This window comes from Panthera onca, chromosome B2, assembly GCF_046562875.1.
Source record: "Panthera onca isolate mPanOnc1 chromosome B2, mPanOnc1 haplotype 2, whole genome shotgun sequence".
Lineage (NCBI taxonomy): Eukaryota > Metazoa > Chordata > Mammalia > Carnivora > Felidae > Panthera > Panthera onca.
This window is the reverse complement of record NC_138343.1, coordinates 95,746,416-95,761,369: the sequence shown is the minus strand read 5'-3', so window position 1 is coordinate 95,761,369 and position 14,954 is coordinate 95,746,416. Positions and strand designations below refer to the sequence as shown.

Here is a 14,954-nt window from a genome sequence, read left to right as displayed (position 1 = left end):
TTATAATTGATAAAAGGAACAATGTACTTTACAAGGAAAACATCTGGCAATTTTCTCCTTAACCAAGGGATCAACTTAAAGTCTCTAAAAGTGGAACAAACTGACATGAACTGTTTCCTGACATGAAGAGTATATAGTATTTCTGCAACAGTTGTTTGACTCAACCGAATCATGAGGAAGCAATCTGACAAAACCAGATTATGGATGGGACATACTATAGGGCAAGTGCACTAGACTCTTCAAAAACAGTCAATGTCAATTAAAAAAAAAATTTAGAAGGTGGGGGATTTCTTATCAGAAACTATGCAGACCAGAAGAAAGTAGCATAACATTTTTTAAGTGCTAAAGAAATGTCAACCCCAAATCCTATATCCAGTGAACATAACCTTTAAACATGAAAGGAAACCAAGACATTCTTAGAAAGAAAGTGAAGAGAATTAGTTGCCAGCAGACCTACCCTAGAAGAGCTAAAGGAATTTAAACAAAAAGGATATGATAAAATAAAGACTCTATATGCCAGTGAGAAATGAACATAGTAGATAAAAGTATGGGGAAATAGAACAGGCTTTCCTTTTCTTGAGTTTTCTACATTATGTTTGATGACTAAAACAAAAATTATAACACTGTCTGATGTAGCCCTAAAAAACAACAACAACAACAAAAAAAACCCACCAAAAACATAGAGAACTAGGGGATTGTTCTAGATTGTTTTAGATTACATTTGCTAGATAAGCAAATGTAATATATCAGGGGAAAAAACAATTTTATAAAAGACATTTTTGGTACAATTGAGAAAATGTAAATATGGACTGTTTGGAATATTATTATATTCATGTTAGTTTTCCTAGATATGATAACGAAATTGTGGTTATGCAGGAGAATGTTTGTATTTTTAGAAGAATATGCTAAAGTATTTAGGGGTGAAGTATCATGATGTTGAAACTTTCTTTCAAATTATTCAGCTAAAAAAAAGTGTGTGTGTGTGTGTGTGTGTGTGTACAGAGAGAAAGAGAGGAAGGAGAAATTAAATGAGGCAAAATGAATGAATCCAGGCAAAGGACATATGGGTACTCATTATACCATTCTTTCAACTTTTCCGCAGGTTTGAAAATTTCCAAAGTAAAGTTAAAATTATGCTATTAAGGGGACTGATTCTGAATATGCGTGTGCATGGTGGGTGCAAGTGCATGCATGCCTAGACATTACACACACCACACACATACACACATACATGCACCCCTAAACATTCTAGAAGGACAAGCTGTTGCCTTCAGAGAACAATGTAGTTAGAATCTAAGTTAAAGACCAGATGCCAGTCTAAAAACTTAAAGAAAACCAGAACATTCCTAAAGGATCCTCACCTGCCATATTTACAGCCTGTGTAAAAATATCATCCTGGGCGCTTCGCGTCCTGTTGTCCTCTTTAATGAACTCCAGGTATGGCACCGCCTCACTCAAGGTGGTGGGGGTCAGCAAGACATCCACTCCAGAGTTAAAAACATTCACAAAATCATTAGCAATGAGCCGTCTCACTTTCTGTGCTTTGATGAAATAATTTGCATAGTTTCTGTGGAAAAAGAATAGATGATATTTTAAGGATTTTTTTTTTGTTATTTCTTTGAATCAATTTTCATGTATAAGGTTCGTTAAACAGTGACTGGATTCTTGACCTTTATAAGCAGGCACCACTGAGATCCCTAACAACACACAAAAATGATTTTTGTTCAAGTGTGCTGTTATTCTAAAAATCTGTATCAGGAGCTTAATCAGAATTCACTGCTAGATACAATTCTACACATCTAATCACAAAATATTAACACTTCCATGGACATCATTAAACGAGAACATTTATTTTCAGGTGAAAAAAAAAAAAAAATCAAGTGCGTAGCAGTCAGATGACTTTTCCAAAGATCACATGGATTGGTGGTGGTAAAGGAAAGACCAGAACTTAGGTCTTTGGAGGCTTATTTGAATTTTCCCTTCATTAAAATGTCTTATTTCATCTGTAGTATAATGATAACTGATTATTATAAGAATTTGAAATTTTTCAAAATTCTAATATGCCATCATAATTAGACACAAGGAGACAGGCTCTGGAAAGATAAACTGGAGTGTCTGCAATTCTGTATTTTATGGAGAGGAACACCCCCCAGAATGGGAATCTGAAATTCATGAAAAGATGCTTACTCTACTGAAAAGATTAAGAATTAGCCAGCTACAAAAGTGACTATTAGTCAATCATGCAAAGAAAGGGAAAAATAAAGCACTCTTTAGATCCTCCTGAAGTGAATTAAGAAAGGCTGGCAAAAGTACCATTTTTAAACTTCAGTTTTCTCACCTGTAAAAATGTATACAACTACTCCAGTCTTACTGAGGACCAAATACAATAAAGACAAAAATGTGCTATAAGAATCCTATAGGGGCACCTGGGTGGCTCAGTCAGTTGAGCATGCGACTTTGGCTCAGATCATAATCTCACAGTTGGTGGGTTTGAGCCCCACGTTGGGCTCTGTACTGACAGCTCATAGCCTGGAGCCTGCTTCAGATTCTATGTCTCTCTCTCTCTCTCTCTCTCTCTCTCTCTCTGCCCCTCCCCTGCTCACACTCTCTCTCTCAAAAATAAATAAAAATGTTAAAAAAAATTTTTAAAAAACCAATCCTATAGAAATATCAAATGCCCTTACTATCATTGGACCACAGGGTCTATAGGGAGATAAATGCAAGTATCACCTATAATTTGTACAATAATAACACTTGATGGCTTAAATAATGTCATTAATAGCATCCCCCAAACCTCAATTTTATAAAACATTTTTTGTTTTCTATTAAACTTTTTCCTACTTTAAATATGGTTCAAAAGCAGAACTTCTGCTTCCATTAATGATAGAGTAACAGGGATACAATTTACCCTGCCATAATAAACAATTAGAAAACTAGGCAAGGGGCACCTGGGTGGCTCAGTTGGTTAGCATCTGACTTCAGCTCACGTCATGATCTCACGGTCCATGAGTTCTAGCCCCGCGTCGGGCTCTGTGCTGACAGCTCAGAGCCTGGAGCCTGCTTCGGATTCTGTGTCTCACTCTCTCTCTGCCCCTCCCCCACTCATGCTCTGTCTCTGTCTCTCTCTCTCTCTCAAAAATAAATAAACATTAAAAAAAACCACAAGTTTTTAAAAATTGAGGATCCCAACATTTGTGGGGGGGGGGATTATATTTATAAATATTTGGGTCTAGAAATAGACCCTAATCCACTTTCAACTCAGGTCATGATCTCACGGCTCATGAGTTTGAACCCTGTGTGGGGTTCTGTGCTGACAGCTCAGAGCCTGGAGCTGGCTTCGGATTCTGTGTCTCCCTCTCTCTCTCTGCCCCTCCCCTGCTCATGCTCTGTGTCTATCAAAAAATGAATAAACGTTAAAAAAAAATTAAAAAAGAAAGAAAACTAGGCAAAATAAAGCAACCATTTTCAGATACTACACAACAGGCATTCAAGAGAGGGAGTTCAGAACTGCCTGGAGGCAGTTTGCAGGCTTCAGTTCAAACGGGAGGAACCTATGCAAGTTTCAGGGGGCAGTTGTCAGAAAGTTAAAGAGACCAAGATTGGAAGTTCAGGGAGGCCAAGACAACTGGAACGTGTAGGGAAGAGTACTGAATAGGAAAAGTAGCACACAGAGAGGGCTCAAGAGATCTGCAGTGAGCCCTCCAGTCTTAGGCTGAGTACTGATCTGTGCTTGTAGGAGATGAAATTCTCAAGCTGGGGAAAGAACCACTGAAAAATCAAACAATTCCAAGAGCTCATATAGGGCTAGAAATAGTGTGTGTTCCTAAGAGCCAAAGTGGAAAGACTTCATAATACATGAGGCATCTGGCAGAAGCTTCAAGGGTATTGCCTACAGTAGAGGTAAATTAACCTAAACTAAAGGCCATTTTGGACTCATCCTAGCAAAGCATTTTTAAAAGGAAGTCCTGAAAGGATCCAACAGATTCGAAATAACTACATCCCAGAACAAAGCCCAACACTGTTTAAAGGAATACAACAAAAATCCAGCAAATGACAAGGTAAAAGTCACAATGCCCAGTCATGCTAAAAAGCAGAAAATAAGACCCAAAAACTAGGGGGTAAAAAGCAATCAATATAAAGACATCCAGAAATGACAGAAATGTTGGAATTAGCAGATGAGAACATTAAAGCAGCTACTGTAAATATGTTCATATGTTCAAGAAGATAGAAGAAAACATGAAATGATGAAGGAATTGAAGAAATAAAACCTACTTGGAAGTTCTAGGAATGAAAAATACAAAATATAAAAACAACACTGGATGTGACAGCAGATGATCAGTGATTCTGAAGATATGAATAGAAACTATACAAAAAGAAGCATGCTGGGGTGCCTGGGTGGCTCAGTTGGTTAAACATCAGACTTCGGTTCAGGTCATGATCTCAGGGTTCATGAGTTCAAGCCCTGTGTCAGGCTCTCTGCTGTCAGTGCAGAGCCAGCTTCAGATCCTCTGTCTCTGTCCCCCACCTCTGCCCTTCCAACACACACTCTCTCTCAAAATAAACACTTTTTAAAAAATAAAAAAAAACAAAACAAAAAGAAGCGCAAAGACTAAAAAAGAGAGAAAGAAACTAGGATGGAGCCATTAGTGCTCTTGGATGACGTCAAACAAATTAACACACATATAAATGGAGTCCCAGAAAAGGGGGAGAGCAGAAAAAATATTTTAACATATAATGGCCAAAATTTTTCCAAGTTTGATTAAAACTATAAACCCAAGAAGCTGATCCAAGAAGCTAAACAAACCCCTAAACAAGAAGAAATATGCAGAAAACCACACCAAGGGACATCACAGTCAAATTCCTGAAAACTAATGATAAAATCACCCACAGGTAGGAGGGGAAAAGGTTATACACAAAGGAATAAAGATAAGACTGACTACAGACTTCTGAGAAACTATGCAAGTCAAGAGACAACAGAACAAGATCTTTTAGGTACTGAAAGAAAAACTATCAATCTAGAATTTTATACTCAGAGAAAATATCTATCAAAATTAAAGGTAAAGTAAAGACTTTTACATATAAACAAAAGCTGAAAGAACTCCTTGCTAGCAGGATTGTACTACAAGAAATATTAAGGTTCTTTAGGCAGAAAGAAAATTACATCAGATGGATATTTGGATCCACACAAAGGAATAAAAAACACCAGAAATAGTAAATATTTGGCAAATATCAATGACTCTTTTTTTCCTTGTTTTAAATCTCTTTGAGAAAAAAGTTATTACTTAAAGAAAAATAAAAGAAGGCAGGAAAAGAGGTTAAAAGAACAGGACAATTTGAAGACAAATAGAAAAGAAAAGCAGATTTAAATGGGGTTCAAATGTAAATAATTATTTTCATTAAAAATAAACCATGGATTCCTAATTCAATAAATGTGTGATTTTGAACACAAGGTAGTAGAAGAATGACAAAACTGTAAACTGAGTTACCACATGAAGAAAAAAAAAAAATGTTAGGAATTGTTATAGTTCCTGGCACATAAACTGACTTTTAAAGATTAAAAAAAGTACACCCAAATTCCATTTTTCCTATCACTCATGTCCATCTTTCCCTCACAAAACAAATGAACAAGCAAACAAAACCCCTCAAAACAAAAAAGGTGACTTAAATGCCTGAACTCAAAAGACAGGGATACCAGCAGAAATTCTCACGTCCTTTTGTCCCAACTGGTGACCATGGAAGAAGCTTTCAGACTCCTCTCCATCAGTTTCTTTTCATGCTGTTACAGTGATCTATACAGTCTATCAACTTGTGCCCTGAGATTTACAATTTGAGTCTCATCAGTTAGTGCCAAATGTAACATCTTCAGCTTCATAAAAGTCTTTGCTTAGAAAATTTCTCAGCAGTATTTCACTTTCTTTTCCTACTCCCAAATCATTACAATCATCTGGTCAATATGGAAAAGAGTCTTTTATTTTTGTGTTTTTTTTAAGTTTTTATTTTAATTCCAGTTAATTACCATACAGTATTATATTAATTTCAGGTGTACAATACAGTGATTCAACACTTACATAAATCACCTGATGCTCATCACGAGAAGTGCACTCTTTAATCCCCATCACCTAATTTATCCATCACTCCACTTACCTCCCTCTGGTAACCATCAGTTCATTTTCTATAGTTAAGAATCTGTTTCTTGGTTTGTCTATCTTTCCCCCCACCCTTGCTCATTTGTTTTGTTTCTTAAATTCCACATAAGAGTGAAATCATAGGGTATTTGGCTTTCTCTGACTGATTTTCACATAACATTATACTCTCTAACTCCATCTATCTTGTGGCAAATGGCAAGATTTCATTATTTTTTATAACTAAATAATATTCCACGGTGTGTGTGTGTGTGTGTGTGTGTGTGTGTGTGTGTGTATCACATCTTCCTTATCCATTTATCAACTGATGGAAACTTGAGCTGCTTCCATATCTTGGCTATTGTAAATAGCACTGCTGTAAACATAGGGGGATGTGTATCCTTTTGAATTAGTATTTCAGTATTCTTTGGGTAAATACCTAGTAGTACAATTGCTGGATAGTAGGGTAGTTCTATTTTTAACTTTTTGAGCAAACTCCATACTGTTTTCCAGAGTGGCTGCATCAGTTTGCACTCCCAGCAATGGGGTAAGAGGGTTCTTTTTTCTCTACATCCTCACCAACAGCTGTTGTCTCTTGTATTTTATCCATTCTGATAACTGTGAGGTAATATCACATTGTAGTTTTGATTTGCAGGAAAAGGGTCTTTTAACATGGAACATAATCAAACATCTTTAGGTTTTTTTTTGTTTTCAGCTTTATTTGAGATGTAGTTGACATATTAAAATTATGTATTTTTAAGGTGTACAATATGATAATTGGATATATGTATATATTGTGAAATGATTTCCACAATAAGGTTAGTTAACACATCTATCACCTTACATAATTACAACGTGTGTGTGTGTGTGTGTGTGTGTGTGTGTGTGTCTGTGTGGTAATAACATCTAAGATCTATTCTCTTAGCAATTTTCAAAGACATAATACAGTACTGTTAACTATAATAACTATGCTGTGTTATTATATCTCCGGAACTTATTCATCTTATCACTTCAAGTTTGTACCCTTGACTAACATCTCCCCATTTCCCCTAGGCCCAGACCCAGGCAACCACAATTCTACTTTCTGTTTCTAGGAGTTTGGCTTTTTTTTTTAGATTCTATGTATATGTGAGATCATATAGTATTTGTCTTTCTCTGACTTGTTTCACTTAGGATAATGACCTCACCATACACCCATGTTGTCACAAATGGCAAGTTTTCCTTCTTTTTAATGGCTAAATAATACTCCATTGGATATAAACACACCACATATTTTTTTTATCCATCCTTCTGATGATGGACACTTAGGTTAGTTCCAAGTCTTAGCTATTGTGAATAATGCTCTGAGGCATTTCATTTCCTCTGAGTGATTTCATTTCCTTTGGATTCACACTCAGAAGTAGGATTGCTGAATCATCTGGTAGTTCTATTTTTAATTTTTTGGGAGACTTCCATACTGTTTTTCATCATGGCTGTTCAAATAATATTTTTGGAAAAAGTAATCCTAAGCATAGGCCCTGAAGGGATACATAGACAACAAAATGCTTTCTGTTCTTAAGGGCATGTAGAAAAACTCTAGAAGTATTTATTACAACAATCATTCTTGTTTTTTCACAAGAAAGTGTCCTCTTATAGACAGACTTGGTGGTATGCAAGATGAATCCTATTTATGAGATGATGAATAAACTTATATTGAAGACAATCTCAGTAGGAGCCCCAGTAATTTAGAATTCTTTCTTGGAGCAAAGAGATACATAATGTAAGGGAAAACCAAGTTGATTTACTCAATTTTTCGAGATATACCAATGTAACTTCCTGTTTAAGTGTCTAACAACAATAAGCCAAGGTGGCAATAATAGTCAGGGGACATTTAATGAAGCTAAAATTCTTTAGGGCTTCCTACCTAGTTTTGTACTAATCATTTAGCTAAAGTGTCAATGTTTTTTTTTTGCGTTTGAATAACCAGGAACCAAAAGTACTATAAGCAGGCCTTTAACTGTGATTTCTAATTCAAAGCATAAGAATTTTGCTTCTTTAGCGCATATCTCAACTTGTAATACCTGATAGACATATTATGAGTTTACTCCTGAGTTTTCAAGAATGGAGGAAATTCTTAATTACTTACTCTTTTAGTAAGAAAAAGTTTCCTGCAAGAATCCTTCCTCTCACCACATCATTAAACCCTTCTCGCCTGGTTGCAGCATACATGGCTTCAGTAGACACATCAATGTCACACCTGTGACCTGAAAACAAAACAGAGGTAAACATCACTTGAAAAGGAAGTCAAGTTCTGGCTGAAAAGCAAGCGTAGATTCACATTTGTGACCAATACTAAACTTTTGGAAGACTGTCCTTAGTGGCTCCTCTTCTTTATCTGCCTTGTGCCTAACCAGTCAGGGATCAAGTCGAGAGGAGAAAATAACCAACAGGGAAACATTTGTTCACTCCCTCATCCATCCATCCATCCATCCATCCATCCATCCATCCATCCAACTACTGAACTCCTGCCATGTGCCAGGCACTACATTTGACAGACTGAGAATACAAAGATAAGATACTGTTTCTTTAAAATATCCACAGTTCAGAGAGGGAAGCCAAACATACGGAGATATGTACAAGGAATACGGTAAGCAGAAGGTTAAATGACAAAGGCAAGAGGATTCACTGGTTTACTTGTCTAAATCATTAACATTATCTCGGGGAATAAGTTTCTTATCCCTACAAGTAAAACTGTCAAATATTTGAGGCAACTATTTTAAAAAACCCAGACACAGCCATCTTACCATATTCTAGCCCGTCAAATCTTGCCATATTTGATGCCACTTCTGATGTACACAATACATGGTAGCAGACAATTGAATAACTGGTGTGGGGCAGGGACACTTCAATTACTTTCGCCCCCTCAGACTCAAAGAGGTTAGCAGCTTTGGACCAAAAAGATCGCACTTCACTTGATAATTCTGGTACAAGATATTCCTTATTGGAAAAAGTCAAGATACAGAAATTAGAACATCTGTATACATGGTTTTATAAAAATATGTTCTTCGGGACCTTTGGCAATACATTAGAAAATCTGATTGAATTCCTGATAGGTAGCTAGAAAGACTGAACTAATTTAGGGGTGTTTATGGCATGGCAAGCACTGTACTAGTTACTTATAAGCTGGATATGACAATATTAAAGATTAGAGAACTAGTTGGAGAAGCTATATTTGCTAAATGTTCATTATCAGATACTCTGCTAGATGCCTTTCAAAGGTTCTCTCATTTGGGGCACCTGGGTGGCCCAGTCAGTTAAGCGTCTGCCTTCAGTTCAGGTCAGGATCTCACGGTTCATGAGTTCGAGCCCTGTGTCAGGCTTTGCGTTGACAGTGTGAGGCCTGCTTGGGATTTTTCTCTCTCTCCCTTTCTCTTTCTCTCTGCCCCTCCCCTGCTTGTGCTCTTTTTCTGTCAAAATAAATAAACATTAATAAAAAATAAGTGGAAAGGTTCTCCCATTTAATGCTTTTAACAATCCCATGATATAGGTTATTATCACCCTTCATTTTATTAATGAAAAATAGTGAGACAAAACAATTTTCCTAAAGTTACATAGTGGGTAAGTAGAGGATATACGATTCTAAAATAGTTCTGTACTCTTTTCTAAATCTTTAAAAGAAGGCATAGCTATGATCTTAACTGAAAATTTTAAAGAAAGTATTTCTCTCAACTTGGTGTCAACTTGGGGACAATTTTATCCCCTTTCTCTCAACCAGGGGACATTTGGTAATGTCTGCGGACAATTTTGTTTGTAGGGTTATGCTGTGGTGGGAGTGGTACCTCTAAGGGTAAAGGCCAATAATGTTGCTAAACGTCTTACAATGCATAAGACAGTGTCCCACAATAAAAAATTATCCAAAAAATTGTTGGTAAGCTTAAAATTAAAATATTTTTAAAGGTCAATAATTTAATGTATTTACTTTCATATATGAATTACTCAATTGCTACTGTAATAAAATAGTAAAGGAATAAATGTTACCTTCTTTACTATCATTATTAGTATTATATTTATTAAGATTTTACTATGTAAGGAATGGTTCTGGGCTATGTCCTTTACATTAGGAATTAGCAGACTATGGTCTATGAGCCATATATAACTTGCTAGATATATTTTTTTATGGTTTTTTTAAATTTTATTTTTGAGAGAGAAAAATAAGAGGGAAGGGCGGAGAGAGAGGGGGAAAGGGTGCAAAGTGGGTTCTGTGCTGAGAGCCCAATGCAGAGCTTGAACTCACAAACCATGAGATCACACCCGACCCGAAGTCAGATGCTTAACTGACTGAACCACACGAGCACTCTGCCAGGTATTTTTGAAAATAAAGTTTTATTAGAGCACAGCCACACTCTTTCATTTACATATGGTCTATGGCTGCTTTCACACTACAGTGGCAGAGTTAAATAGTTACAATACAGACTGCATGGACCACAAAGTCTCAAATATTTACTAACTGACCTTTTACAGAAAAAGTTTATAGACCCCTGCTTAGCATCATTAGTTTTTTTTTTATTGAGGTATAACTGATACACAACATTATGAGAGTTTTAATGTTTGATTCAATATTTGTATATGTTGAGAAATGATAACCACAATAAGTCTAAGTTAATACCTGTCACAGTAAAGAATTTTTTTCCCTTGTGATAAGAACCTTAAGATCTATTCGCATAGTAATTTTCAAAGAAGCAGTATGGTATTACTAACTATAGTCACCATGCTGTATATTATATCCCAACGATGTTACCAAATTGAAACCTTACTATTCTCTGAGATCAAAAACATTATCCCCATTTTGTAGATCAGGAAATTGAACTTAGATTAAGTCACGTGCTCAGGTTATATAGCTAACAAAAGTGGCATAAGCAGGATTCAACCCCAACCAGTCTGTTGCCTAGGCCTGGGCTTTGTATTTGACCTGACAGGATTTCTGTGAACTAATGAAAGGGAAGAGATACCTTCGGAATTCCAATACATAGTTTGCTCACATCTGTCAAGCTGGAAAGCATAAATGGTTTACCAGGATCTTGTATTGTGGTAGAATCTTTGGGGTCATGCCCAGCCAGCACACCTGTGAGGAAAAATACTTAGGAATGATAGACATATTGTTTTTACAGTGAAATTTATAATGTTTTGAAATTCTATGGAATCATAAATACCCAACACAGTTGCTGCATCATCCACACATCTGGTTAAGATTCCAGGCACATCCATGGAATTCACCAGGGGAATGAGACCATGACGAGAAACTAAGCCATAGCTTGGTTTGAAACCAACAATCCCACAGTGGGCAGCTGGATTTCTGGTCGATCCTCCTGTATCTGATCCTAAAGCCCTGGAATTTAAATGGAATTTTCTTTAGAAAAATGATGTATCTCTAATTATATCTGGAATCTGTTTTTAAGTGTATACTTTTCAACTTTACTTGCCCCTGGTTACACAAAAGTAAGACACGACTGTCTCAGAGAATTTCTAAAACGTAGAAAAATATGAAGAAGAAACAAAATATTCTACCACCTGAGGCAAACACTGTTAACATTTTGGCATATTAACTTCAAGACTTTTTAAAAATGCATTTTTCTTTCATAGTTCAGGTCATTCTGTAATTACAAGTTGCCATCTCTTTTTTGCTTATCAGGAGCCTTTTGCTACATCACTAAAATTACTGACAAGTTAAGATATATATAATGTTCTATCCTATCAATTGGCGATTCCCAGGATTTTAAAGCCCATTCTCCTATAAATATATATACATATCTTTTACTTTCCTTTCATGGCAGTTATCCAGTATGTTTTCACAAACTAAACACACCACTTCCAGAAATTCATATACAGAACCTTCCGCTACCTCATTTAGAATCATAGATAGAAATGTACTTTAATTTAAACATTTATGTTGTTGCCAATTACGATAATAACTGCATAATAAATTACTTCGTAATAAACACCTTTAAACATAAATCTTTGCCTATACGTCTGAATATGTTTTAGGCTGGCTTCCAAGAAGTAGAGTTAATGAGCCATAGGGCCTGTTATTCTAAGTTTTTAATTTATATCGTCAAATGACTTGTCAGAGGGCTTCTGCCAATTTATATTCCCAACTGCAGTGAATCAGATTCGGTCTCATGTTTCATCATCATCACTGAGTACCAGAAGTTCTTAAAATGTGGTTAATTTGGAAAACCAAAAAGCTTTGTTAATGTGCATTTTTTAATAATTTTTCATATTTGTATTTGCATTACTGAACTATGAAGGGTCCATTTCTTTGCCCAGTTACCTCCAGAGTACATGTTTTTCTTATGAAAAACAAAAGCAAAAACTAATCTTGAGAACATTATGCTAAGTGAAACAGATCAGTTATGAAAGTGCAAATACTGAATAATTTGACTTACATCAGGTACCTAGAGTCTTCAAGTTCATAGAGACAGAAAGTAAAACAGTGATTGCCAGGGGCTGGGAGGACGGGCACATGGGAAGCTGTTGTTTAATGGGTACTAAGGTTCAGTTCTGCAAATTAAACAAGGTCTGGAGACTGGCTGCACAATAACCTGAATGTATTTAATGCTAAACTGTACACTTAAAAATGGTTAAGATGGGGGCTAGGAGGAGTGCCTGGACGGCTCAGTCTGTTAAGCAACTGACTCTTGATCTCAGCTCAGGTCTTAATCTCAGGGTCATGAGTTCAAGCCCTGCATTAGGCTCCACGCTGGGTATGGAGCCTACTTAAAAAAAGGTTAAGATGGTAAATTTTATTTTTTTTTAATTTATAAAAAAATTTTTTTAATGTTTATTTATTTTTGAGAGAGAGACAGAGTGTGAGTAAGGGAGGGGCACAGAGAGAGGGAGACACAGAATCTGAAGCAGGCTCTAGGCTCTGAGCTATCAGCACAGAGCCCGATGTGGGGCTCGAACCCATGAACCGCGAAATCATGACCTGAGCTAAAGTCGGATGTTTAACTGACTGAGCCATCAGGTGCCCCAGGATGATAAATTTTAGGTTATGTATGTTTTACCCTAATTAAACATTTTTTAAAACTTTATTTCAGGGGAAAAAAGGTTTTTCTAATTAGAAAAGTGCATGCGCCAACTACAAAAATTAAGTATTATATAAGTATATTGTATATAAAGTGAAATTTCTCTTATAATCACTGCCTCCATAATAATCCTGTTATCAATTTTGATATAGTCATCCAGACACTTCCATGCACATAACATATATACATATGTAATGACTGCTTTTAACAGAAAGGTCATACTATATATACTATTCTGCAACTTGTTTTGCACTTAATAGTGTATCTTTGATATCTTTCCATGACACTCTAGCTTATTCCTTTTAGTGGCTGTGTAATACACCAAGAACTTTCCTGTTTTTAAAACTATTATAAAAGAAGCAAATCAAAAGGGGGAAAAACAAAGCAGAACACTTGATAGTTTGGGACCCATTCGGTCTGGAGTTACTTTGGGTCTGTGCTTCTGCTGAATATACCCAGAAAAAAGCTTTGAGCTGCACAAGACTACTAGGCCCTTGAGCTCTACAGAAAATGCAGATGAGATTGTCTTTCTTAACAAGTCCATATGAGCTACAAAATCAGGCTGTTGCTTTAACAATTTCTAAAAGGACACGTTTTCTTATTAGGATTCACTGACGGCGGTGTAAAAGTAAAACCTACATTTCCATAGGAATTATGTGTCAAAATGCCATCTTCTCAGAGCACATTCAGAAAGATGAACATTAAGTAGGGTGATGAAGATAGAAAAAAAAAGCACCTAATCTTCCAGTCCTAACTTGTCAGAACTCTCATTAATATTAATGCAGTGCTCTAAAATTCCACAGAGATAAAATGAAATGGTTTTACTTGTAAATAAGATTTCAGAGAAACTAAAAACAAAACAAAACAAAACAAAAAAACCCTGAAGACTCTAAATCTCCATAGCTCTAAAAAAATATAAATAATTTACTGGTTGCAATGTCTGTGAAAGAGCTTCATTTCAGTGGATAATTAAGGAGAAATAAAATACACATAGTACTACTAAAGAAACACATTCCATTTTATACTGAAACAGATAAATAACAGTGAAATCTATTTAGTCTTCTTTAGGTGGTTAAAAAATGCTTTACAAATGAGACTTAAAACATAGAGCATGATGGGTGGTTTCTTCCCAAATACAAACTATGACAGTTGAACAAATCAGCTCCTAACAAACTTGAAAAAAACTTTACTCAGTGATGCACATTTTTAGTGGTAGATTTATGAAAACACTATTTTAAATATCCTATTGATACATATTAGGAGCATTTCCCCCACCCCCCCCCCCTTTTTTAAACAAAAGCCAGATTTAGCTGAAGGATAAACCATAATTAACAGCTCAGCACCACTCAGCCAAAGCCACAGTATATTAGTCCCTAAATATTTGTACAATCAGTGAGCAGACACCCAAATAAATTATTTTAGAAGTGAAATTTAATTACACTAACTGGTTTATTCTGCAAGATCCATAAAAGCATGTTTTTAAGAGAACCAGATACTATAGAGGAAGAGTTTATTTTTTTTAACATTTATTTATTTTTGAGACAGGGAGAGACAGAGCATGAACAGGGGAGGGTCAGAGAGAGGGAGACACAGAATCTGAAGCAGGCTCCAGGCTCTGAGCTGTCAGCACAGAGCCCGATGCAGGGCTAGAACTCACAGACCGTGAGATCATGACCTGAGCCGAAGTTGGCCGCTTAACTGACTGAGCCACCCAGGGGCCCCATAGAGGAAGAGTTTAAATACCTAAAATTCAAGTTATATGTATAAA

General features: G+C 36.1%; 2 protein-coding genes across 5 annotated transcripts in view; one reads left to right on the top strand and one right to left on the bottom strand.

Annotated features, from left to right (window-relative positions):
* Positions 1-14,954, top strand: part of RTN4IP1 (reticulon 4 interacting protein 1) — a 151,783-nt gene that overhangs the window by 73,787 nt on the left and 63,042 nt on the right. The window lies entirely within an intron of this gene.
* Positions 1-14,954, bottom strand: part of QRSL1 (glutaminyl-tRNA amidotransferase subunit QRSL1) — a 46,524-nt gene that overhangs the window by 18,143 nt on the left and 13,427 nt on the right. For all 4 annotated transcript variants that reach the window (XM_078447178.1, XM_060616293.2, XM_060616294.2 and 1 more), the window contains 5 exons: positions 11,312-11,487; positions 11,111-11,223; positions 8,906-9,098; positions 8,248-8,365; positions 1,362-1,567 (listed from right to left, as the gene is read on the bottom strand). In XM_078447178.1, the coding sequence (XP_078303304.1) occupies positions 1,362-1,567; positions 8,248-8,365; positions 8,906-9,098; positions 11,111-11,223; positions 11,312-11,487 (806 nt within the window). The remainder of the gene's footprint in view (positions 1-1,361; positions 1,568-8,247; positions 8,366-8,905; positions 9,099-11,110; positions 11,224-11,311; positions 11,488-14,954) is intronic.